At 39.6% G+C, this 10,690-nt stretch overlaps 1 protein-coding gene across 1 annotated transcript in view; it reads right to left on the reverse strand.

Moving 5' to 3' along the window:
• MAP3K9 (mitogen-activated protein kinase kinase kinase 9) overlaps positions 1-5,935 on the reverse strand; it is a 52,947-nt gene extending 47,012 nt beyond the window's left edge. The window contains exon 1 of the mRNA XM_085323294.1: positions 5,484-5,935. Within this exon, the coding sequence (XP_085179420.1) occupies positions 5,484-5,820 (337 nt within the window). The 5' untranslated portion in view covers positions 5,821-5,935. The remainder of the gene's footprint in view (positions 1-5,483) is intronic.
• Between the last annotated feature and the right edge of the window lie 4,755 nt (positions 5,936-10,690).

The raw sequence follows: 10,690 nt of genomic DNA on the forward strand, positions 1-10,690 counted from the left end.
TCTGCCAAGGTACTCTAACCAGACCCTGAAAGAACTCTCTGTTCTGTGACACTGCCAGAGACAGCAAGTAGTTTATATAAAGTACTTACACTTCTCTGATGAGACCAGCTGGAAGATGGTCAATTATGGATGAATTAGTACCTGAATATTGGAACAGGGAATGCGATCACTACCGCATATTWTCAAGACTCATAGGTAACATTCAAGTTCTGTTGTCCTTGGGTGGATTTGAACTAGTTACATGGAACCCTGGCTTCTAAATTCTGCCTGTACTTAAAAGAATATATGTATAGGTACATACATATATAATAAATAAAATGCWTCAAGGAATATTGGAAGTTCTAAGAACAACTGTCCAAAAACCATATAAACACAGTTACTTAGTGCCTTTATGAAAGGAAAAAAGCTTACCAACAGCATTAAAAAATAAGAGTAGCAAAGTTAGGTCTTTAGAAGTTAGAGCTTTGAATTTCAGGATACTACAGACTTGGCTTTGTGCTCCAGAAGGTAGGAGAGCTGAACATTTTCAAAGAACTAAAAGGGAAGAACTACTGACCTGATCGTACTGGAATTGCTGGGTTTTATTTTGAGCTCTGTCCTTATCTCATTCTTTGACACTGGCCATGTCACTTTGCTGCTCATCTTCTGTGCCACTTTGTGGAAAATAGTGACTTTTAGAAAGCACTTTGCTAACTGGCATGAACACCTTCTGCAAAACCTTTTAATATAGTGRAAAGAATAACAATATTTTGCTGACCAACCAAAAAAGGGCAAAGATTCCTTTGCTAGTTCTCTGCGGCATTAGCTACTTGGCATTATTCCTACAACAATCCTGGCATATCTAATGTTGACAAAAAATGGAGAAACAAACAGAAGTAGCTGCATTACTTACAATATTCCACTAAAACTAAGATGAAAACCTCCTCAGCATGACATACCAAGAACCCTCCTGAGGCCAGAAATCAGACACAAGTCACAGTTAAGAGAGAGAGAGAGAGAGAGAGAGAGAGAAACTCCAAGGACTGTTCTCAACTACGTAGTGATGTTGACCTAGCAGACATTCCTAGTTGCTTCTTTCTGTAGCTCAGCATTTAGGTTATTCAACAACTTCCATGTTGGGAGAAGTCTATAAGTGATTATATAACACACACTCAGGGAGGCATTAACACACAGCTGAAGAGGCCAAGGATGGAAATATCACCAGATGAAGAAAAAAAAAAACAAAAGAAGCCAGAGATTATTCTGTCAATATGATTAATTCCTTAAATAGCATAAAATCTGTGTCTCTTGAATCAAATGCAATACATAACAGAGTAAAATTGCTTCTCTAGTATTTGAGGCCTAACAAGTTATCCTTATTCTCTTATGTACTACATGATTGATTTATGAGCTGATAATTCCAGATGGACTTGCACGTCCCATTGAAGGATCCACTGTAACACCCACCTACCAGACTTAAATTCACTGCCAACTGAGTTAAAAGCTAGCAAAAGAATTTCAGGGCCTTAAAAAAAAAAAAAARATCATAGGCTCATCAAGATCACAGATGTGCAATTTACTGCATGAAGATCTGTATATGCTCATTCTCTGGTAATATCCACAAAGCAATGAAAATAAGCAGCTCAAAGAACCTCAAAGGTCTACAATTAAAATCTGCCCCAAATTAACATGGTACTTAAAACTTACAAGGCATCTTCTATACTATTAATGCATATTAATACTATACTATTAGCATTAAATTTAAGAAAGCTAAGTGAAAGAAAACAAGAGAAAAATATGAAGGAAAATTAAGGAGCAGAAGAAAGATGCCCACCTTTTGTGTTAAATGAAGGAAAACAGACAATTGCTTTGGAGGGTGCTTCTTACCGGGAAAATCTTAAGGAATAGACATCTCCTGAAATCTTCAAATAATCCACTCAAGTTCAGTTTCTGTACAAAATGAAGTTTTCTTCCCAAAGCAAGCAAAGACTTGTGTTCTTTAATATGCCATCCAAAATTTGCAGAACTATTCTGAGATGTTTTTTCTGGCACCTTTTAGCTGAGTCTACAGACTAAGCTGCAATAGTGTAGATTAAAAAGGGGTTTTCAAATCCTTACATAAGTATCGTTGGGTAAGTTCTCAGACTCGCACGAAGGTGCCCACTTGACTTACATTCTCAACAGCAAAATAATGCCAAGACATTCTGAGAATATTCAGTATAAAGTAGTGTYCTCATACATACAGTTATTTGCCTAAGAACAGGAGGACATCTCAAAACAAGGCATTCTGTGATTTTCTACTATTATTCTAGTAGTGGAAAACTTGATTTTCAATATAAGGTAATCTTATTCTTTCTTATTCCCTCATGTTGTTCCTTAACTCCCAAACTGACTCTTCCTTAAGCCTTGTTCCTGCATGTCAAATACATAGCACAGGTCTCAGCTACCAGCTGGTTCCTGAAGATGAGACGTACAAGAATCACTGCCTATTATTAAATCTAGGCAGTATCAATCAGTAGATCAACACAGCTGACAGYCCCATGACTGCACTACAGTACTTGCAGACGTTGAATAAATGGGAGAAGCATATCTGCAATAATCTTGCCCCAGTTCTTGCAAGCAAAAGCTGTTGCCTCTCAAGAGACACATCACTGTTCATCAGTTGGTGGGTGACAACTTATGCCAAGAACATGCTACATGCTTGTAATTCTACAGCCAAAAATAAGCTAATACCAACAAGTTGTCAACTATCTGATGTAATGGAGAAGCCTAGGTATATCAAAAAATCCGCAGAAAATACCAGCCATGTATGAATCAGGATGCAATAACATACTTAGTCCACTCACTTTTGCAAAATTTGCAAAGAGCATTTTACAGAAAACAGGGCAGATAAATGTCCAAGACATGCATTAGATACTGTGAAAGGGGGACATGAGCACCACAGGGTATTCAAGACAGACGCAACTTGGGCAGCCCAAAGCTGTTATTCTAGCGATAACCATGAGTTAAGTCTATCTACATATATAGGCAATATATATTTTTAGGGTAATTTTCCACCTCCAATCCCCTCCAAAAAAGCCCCACCTTTGCCATAATCCGATAGTCATGATATTTGTTTTATAAATACATCCAGAAGAGAACATTTTCAAGTCTTTTTCAGAAATTTCTCATTCATCACATAGCATAGAATGAAGAATTGTACGTTAACAAACTAAAGAAGTAAACAGCAGCTGCACTATGTCAAGTCCGCACCTGAAGCTATTAATTTATCTTATTTCAAAGCAGTCTTACAAAACAGAACGCTTCACTTAAAATGATCTAAAGTCCTTCTCTCTAATATTAGCCCCTACATTTACCTCATTTCCCAACTGTGTTTCTGCTTTCTGTAGACTTTGCTGGGCTGGAAGAAAAGTTTYCTATGTATGATATTTCTGTACTAGACCTGATGGTATCTTTCGTCCAGAYCACCACACAAATCTGTGTCTCCACTCCAAACGTACGACAACTTAGAATCCTTCTACCTTAACCTTTCAGAGGCATTCCCACTCRTTCTTGTTCCTCCTTTCCTATGGCTTTCTTCCAAAATGAAGAATATTCTAGGAATATATTTAGCAAAACCCTCAGTTTCTCATTGACAATTTACAGTATAGTATAAGCTATGTACCACTGATTTATGGTGACAGGAGACATTAACTCTTGCTGCTAACAGTATAGATGTTTTCTAGCATCAATAAYGCGGTTTGGTCAGTGACATTTTGCATCGTTATCCACCTAGGTTGGCTCAAACTCTAGTTGATATGTTTCCCCTTTTTACAACTAGCAAGTTTCTAGCCTCTGAATGAAACAACGAAATACAAGGCWTTAATTTATTTTTATATTAGAAATAGCTTATATTGTAAACCTCAAAAATGTTCAGTTAGCATCAAGAAATGAAGTCTTAGCAGYCTGTTTATGAAATCAGTAGGTAAATGCTTTCTTAAACAAGGGGAAAAATGCCCAATACTTGAGTGATTTTTTTTTTTATGCAGAGATGAAGTTAAAATCATTAATCAATTTACTTGTCACCATTTATCAATATGCCCACAAATATACTACCATCTGTAAGGAAAGGGGAAAGGTTAGGTATTAGAAAACTTTCAAAGTCATTTCCTGTTTAAACAACAAAAAAACAAAACCTGAATAGCATAAGAATAGTAGTACAGAAACTMCATTGAAAACTCCCACAATTTCTATCTTCAAACTCATTAACAAGAGTCCATAATACACTGCTTCCTTCCCACAGCAATATCAACTATGCAAATTCACTGCCACAAAATTTGAGCTAAAAATACGTAGGAAGGTTCTACAAGGATAGGAAATGCATAGAAATACCAAGCACTGTAACAGTTAATTCTGGCTTTAAAGGATCTATKTAAGATACAGTAACTCATATCTGTCTGACCTCTTTGCTAGATGTTAACTACTCCCAAAGCAAAAGAGAATGTGTCTGCATCTCAGCCACCCAATTCATAGCACTTCTTACTAACTCAAATCGTAAATATAAGAGAGCTTGCACAAACACACCTACACATCTAACTGAACCACTGAAGCTAACGTACAAGCACATGTTTGCTCTTGCCATCTAGGCAGAGATAAGCAGAAAGGCCAAACAGTTGCATGTATACATCAGGGAGAWAGATGATGATCTTAAAACCCGTGCACCAGTTTACTCCCACACCCATAAATACTGGTTCTAAGTATGCCTTTAAATGCAAGGCAGTTTTAGTCTGCAAAAATACATATACTACAAAAAACACTAAAACTGCAGAGGACATTAACATTACAAAAATATTCAGCACTATATCCAGAATCCTAAGTACCACAGCYTTAGTCTCCACGCTCTAACGGGCCAGCTGCATCCCACATAAAGCACCCACAAACACCAACTCAAGATCCGGGTGTTCAGAGAAAGCTGCTGGGACACTTCACTGGCACTTGAGTTGTTTTTGTCAACACCAGCTCTATGAGGGTTAGGGAGAAGATGCAGTTTGGCAGAGATAGGGTAGCTTTTCCCATAAGCAAAACGGGCCTACATTTCTACAGCAGAATTTAGCAAGTAAAATTTAAGCTTAGGACCATTTATCTTTCCAAATGAGCATTTCTCTTTGAGCATCTCTCTCTCCAAGTAGGGAAAGGAGGATTTGCATTTCAAATTCAGCAAGACTTTCCAACAAATAGGAGGCTGCTGAGATACCAGTAAAACTCAGATACTGTACATATATTAACTACTACAGAGGCATGGTCCAACTATAGTTGCTTTGGCATCCAACCATTTTAGTTACTTTTATATCCTGYAGTCTGTAGCACCATATTGTAGAGAACTAAACCCCTATGGGAATGGATTAGAGGATACAGTGGTTCACAAAAGCAGATTTCTAAATTAACATTATTCCCCTATTTCCTTTGTACTCCTTCTTTCTGAAATCCTACCCCAGTACCCTGGCTGTTCACTGTATAACACTTACTGTTGCTGGACTTGAGGTCACGGTGAATTATAGGAACAATTGCTTCYTCATGCAGGTAGTTCATTCCCCTTGCAATCTGTACCGCCCAGTTCACTAGTATGTCAGGAGGTATCCTTTTACCAGACAACACTCTATTCAGTGATCCTCCACGAGCAAACTCCATGATCAAGCAGAGATTAGGTTCCTTCAAACACACACCCCTGAGGGCGATGATGTTGGGATGCTTTAACATGGCAAAGAGCTTAGCCTCTTGGCGGACATTCTCAATGGTCTGGCTGATGTCCTCATCAGGGTCATAGCGAGCTGCCTTGACAGCAACCTCATCTCCTATCCACATAGCTCGATACACTTTTCCGAAGCCCCCTATGCCAATGATTTCCTCCAGAACAAGCTCGGAGAAGTCGATCTCCAGGACTAGGGAAAGAGAAAAAAAAAACAACAAAAAAAGATTTTAACAACTATGCAGTCAGTATATAAACTGAAAAAGTCCACATTGCCCGACTTCACCCTTGCAAAATAAGTCAACCCTTAGGAGAAGAAATAATTTTCACTCTGAAACAATTCAAATGAAAGCAGCAGTCCTTTCCAACAATCATTATCAAACACAGTGTGATAAAATAGAACTTGCACTATTATAAGAAAACACTGTATGACATAGGCCAAATTCACCACCATTCACATTGAATAAGAGTGGCGAATGATATACTTAATAAAATAGCCTCATCTTAACATGCTGAAACTCTGTTAATGATACACCTTAATTCCCTACCATCAATGACCGGTCAGAAAAAAAATACTAATGGGATACAGTTTAGTTAAAAGCTAACAAAAGTTCCATCTTCTTGGAACATCTCTGCTTATTTAGCTGTCGCTAACAAAAATTTCAAATCAAGCTTATTTTCCCCCACCTCTACAAGCTTTGCAGACTTGTTCCCCACAAGAGATCTCTCRCCCATTTCTGATGAGAACGTGACAAACAGACAGATCAGACTACACACTGAGTATGCAGAGGCCGCAACAGCAAAAATGCTTTTTGATTATTACACAGTAGAGTTTTATTACAAAAAACAACTTGGAAAAATAGAATTATCATTTTGTATTCCCATGCACTCACAGCTATCTTTCATAGTTTACAGCCTGGCATAGCAGTCTAGTGGCTACATGGAGTTACATCATAAAAATCTGCAGATTTATATGCCTTAATTCCAGTGTCTAAATTAGCATATAAATTAGCATCTGAAGCATAAGAAGTGAAAAAATAATCCTCTACAACCATACACTAGACAGTTTATGAAGAACCCATCAACAAAAGAATCCATTCAACACAGACTAATGCAGAAGGGGAAACTCCCCATATAATCATGAATACTGATATAACTGAATTTACAGTAGTAGTAGTAGGCCAGTGGTGATATGTTGTTGATACTATTCTCTCTGATATTTTGGTGGTTACCAATTACTGTTATATATATATTCTTTTTTATTTTAAAGAAAAAAAATATTGGTATATAAGGATTTGAGTGGAAAGCCACTGGTACTTTTAATACTTTCCTGCAATTAATATTGCAAATCTGACATGCTTCCCTTGCTTTGGSAAATAGAGGAAATTAAGTCTATAAAGGACTTGCTCAATTCCAGGTATTAATTCAGAGTATTCAGAACTACACTACCCTGGTCTTGTAGTTACAGGGTTTATACAAAGACCTCTTTTCAGGCATTAAAAGAAATTACATGGACATTGAAAGAAAGAGAACAGACTAGACTCAGTTCAACCAAAATATTTTAGTTGTTTCAATCAAAAGCCTTTCCTAAGTATAATCCTACAGTACTGAATATTGTCACAAAACTTTAGAGCTGATGTAAACCCTCTGCTGCCCACAACTGCACACTTTTTCCTTTATTGAGCTCTGTCTTCCACTAACTTGATTTTAAAAGATCTGGCTTACTGTTGGTCACAAGTAAGTTTGTCAAAACTACAAGTAATTGARCACATACAGGTATGATATTGTCAGCCTTCCCATGCAATACAGCCAATACCTCAGGCTCCTTCGCYAGGGCTGTGAGGACGTATGTGTTGTTTTTCGTGGTGTTCCATCATCCCTCATGAACAAAAGCATGATATCAAGCAAGGTAGCAAAACAGACYAGGAAAGTTTTCCAAAAGGAAGAAAGGTCCTTTCCCATCCAGAGGGCAAAAAAGATTTGTTACTATAAATACACCTTTTCATTAGGACTGAACTTCAAGGATAGACACATACTTTGCTTTAAACTACATAACGGTTTCACTCCTGCAATAATAGCCTTGATGTTCAAATGGTGATGAGCTACCAATGACCAGAAAAAGAGTAGAGGGAAAGGAGCAGATGCTGACCAGAAACAGAGAAGTTTTAAAACGGGACTATAGTAACAACGACAGCTACTGATATGAGACTGCTGTGTTGCTGTGAATTCACAGAAGGAGATGCTCTGCTACTTCTCCTTCATAGAGAGATCTAAACAGATGAAATGCCTGCTCCCGCCCCCTTGGGTCCGGGGAACTTCAGCACAGACAGAATCGTCCCTTACCCTGTCCCTAGGCACAGGGTCAACTGAAAGCTTGAAAACCAACGAGCATAAGCCACAAGGCAAGTCTGCCAGGCGATGCCCCAAACCCCCGACGCTCGCCCGGGAAGGGCTCACGGGCGCGGGGGGCCGCGGAGAGCGGAGCGCGGCGCGGCGGTGCTGAAGGGACAGCTCCCGGCTGCGCCCCGCCCCGCGCCGGGCCGCGCCGGGCCGGGCCGTGCCGTGCCGCGCCGCCCCTCCTCCGCTGCCGCGCCGCACGCAGAGGGGAAGCGCGCAAGGAAGGGGAAGGCAGGCAGGCTGCGCGCAGGAAAAGAAGGAGCGGGCAGGAAAGGCGGCCAAACGCACGGAAAGCGAAACTCGCTCCGTTCCCGTGCGCGGGATTCTGCCTGCTGCAGAAAAGACGGTCCCGCTGGGKGCACAAAGGCGCTAGGATAACCCTGGGGCGTAACACGTTACAAGATTTACGCTTCCAGATGAAATGTAACATGTTATATCGCAAGCTATTTTGCAGAGAAGGTTTTCTTTCATTTATGAGTAAGGTCTCAGCYTCACCTCGAATAGGTACGTTTCTTTAAGGCAGAATGGCCACCCACCCACCACAAGGGCAGTTTTCTCAGAAGAAAACAAGCTCACCTTTTTTAAAGTTTTTAGAAAGGGAACTTTGTGTTTAATCAGTTCCTTCCTTTTCATAACTTAGTTACAGAGCCTATGAGGCTGCAGATACAAGCAGTGCACAGCTACATCAGTGCACGGAAGACTTGTTTTTCTTCACCTTTCTAAACGCATTAACCAATTTGTTAAACTCAAGTTTAATTTGGCAGACTTGCTGTACTGAACTGTAAAGGCAATGGGAATGTTTAGCAGAAATTTTTAATTACCTTAAAATTTAAGAACTGACATGCTACCATCCCTTTGGGACTGGTAAGGAATTACAGAGCTTATAAACCATGAACCAGTGGCCATGTTGACAATAGCAAAATAGTTATTATTTAATCAGTATCCRTTATGCCATATGATTATACTATTTAATTCAGCCCTTAGTGGGTAAAGGCCCATAGCACAGGTGAGGGTCCTTCAATTTGGCCCAGCACTGACAGTCTTAACAGGCTATGCAATAAGGGTACAACTCTCATCTCTACCCCGTGCACGCACTGAGATAGGATTGAGATAGGATTGAAGCATATTACTTTGAGGACTGAAAGACAGCATGTAGTTACTAACTATATTACTACAGCTGTGAGTGGAAGCAGWGTCTCAGACATACACTCCAACACCTTTGTCAAACAATCTCTAGAACAATAACCTCAGACTAYTCACAGTAAAGTTTATTATTCTTGTATTCCAATAAGCAAGTTAACTGTAGACTGTTATTCTGAACAGCTATCAAACTAACATCACCTGCTCTAAAAGGGATTATCATTACTTGCAAAGAGCAATTCGTCACATTAAACTTGAATATCCAATTCAAGAGCAACCAACCTTGCTATATAACTTAGGCTATAAAACCTCTCCAAACTGCATTGTTCCTTTTTTTTTTCTTTTTTCTTTCTTTTCTTTTTTTTTTTTAAAGTCATTCAGCATATTAAAAAACTTCAGAGGAGAACAAGCTCTATCCTATCATGAACATATGGTTGATGACTTCAGGGAACAGAAGCTATGTAGTCCTGCTATGGCAGTGGAAGGGTAACACAAGGACAACGAGGAAGGTGCAACTCCATAACTATTCCCAGACTATCAAACTGCAAAAAGTGTAGTAACATAGGAGAAGCSATAATTAAAAAGAGTGCCCTTGCACAATCAAAAACAGAAGGGGAGTTGGGGCTTCAGGAGTTTCTGCAGATATGATCCTCTATGGCAAGGAAAGCTCACATTTTAACTGCCTCAGAGGCAAAAATCAACTAAGCATTTTCAGCATTTCCTGCACATGTGAGAGAAAAAAAAAAAAAAAAAAAAAAAGCTATACTGCTGCAGGAAAGAAGTAGTGCTAGTGCCCAAGCTAGCCCTTTTGCAGTCCCAAGGGCAATACTGTGAACTAGTGTTTTACCTAAATGCTTTCAAGCAGACATAGAATAAAGGGCAGAGAGAAGCTATTAGTTTGTATTCCTTGGAGATATTATGTCCTAGATAGGACAAAACATCTTTTCATTCCTTCCTCTTTCTAGAAAAGCCTACTATTTTGAAGATTTATCTTCACCTCTCCCCTCCCCCCCTAAAAAAATCTTCATATTAGCAGGAAAAAGTCAGAGGCAAGAATTGAGAAACATGATCTAGAAATAGCTATCTGAAACTGTTCCTCTTTCTACAGCTGTAAATATCAGCTAAAAAAAATTGAAGGCACTGAAATGCCTTTACTCTCTGGCTTCAGCAAAGGCCTCAAAGCTGCACTAAGTTCACAGAAAAACTCCTCTACGCCTTTAAYATCACACCTTACTCAAGCAACACGCAGGTAGGCCCGACCACTGAACTCGGGCGACTTATTCACAAGTATTTCAGAGCAGAATTTGCAAGAGGACAGAGGGCTAAGCAGGAGCCCGGTAACRCAGGTGAAGCGAATTCGTGAGTTAAATAATACGCTCCCTCTCCACGAGGAGAAAGGAGCGCGCTGAAGGAGGGCTGGCAGCGCCCCCGGCCCGCGGGGGGCCGCGG

The sequence above is a fragment of the Rhea americana genome, unplaced genomic scaffold (assembly GCF_003343005.1).
Source record: "Rhea americana isolate MKP2758 unplaced genomic scaffold, rheAme1 scaffold_84, whole genome shotgun sequence".
Lineage (NCBI taxonomy): Eukaryota > Metazoa > Chordata > Aves > Rheiformes > Rheidae > Rhea > Rhea americana.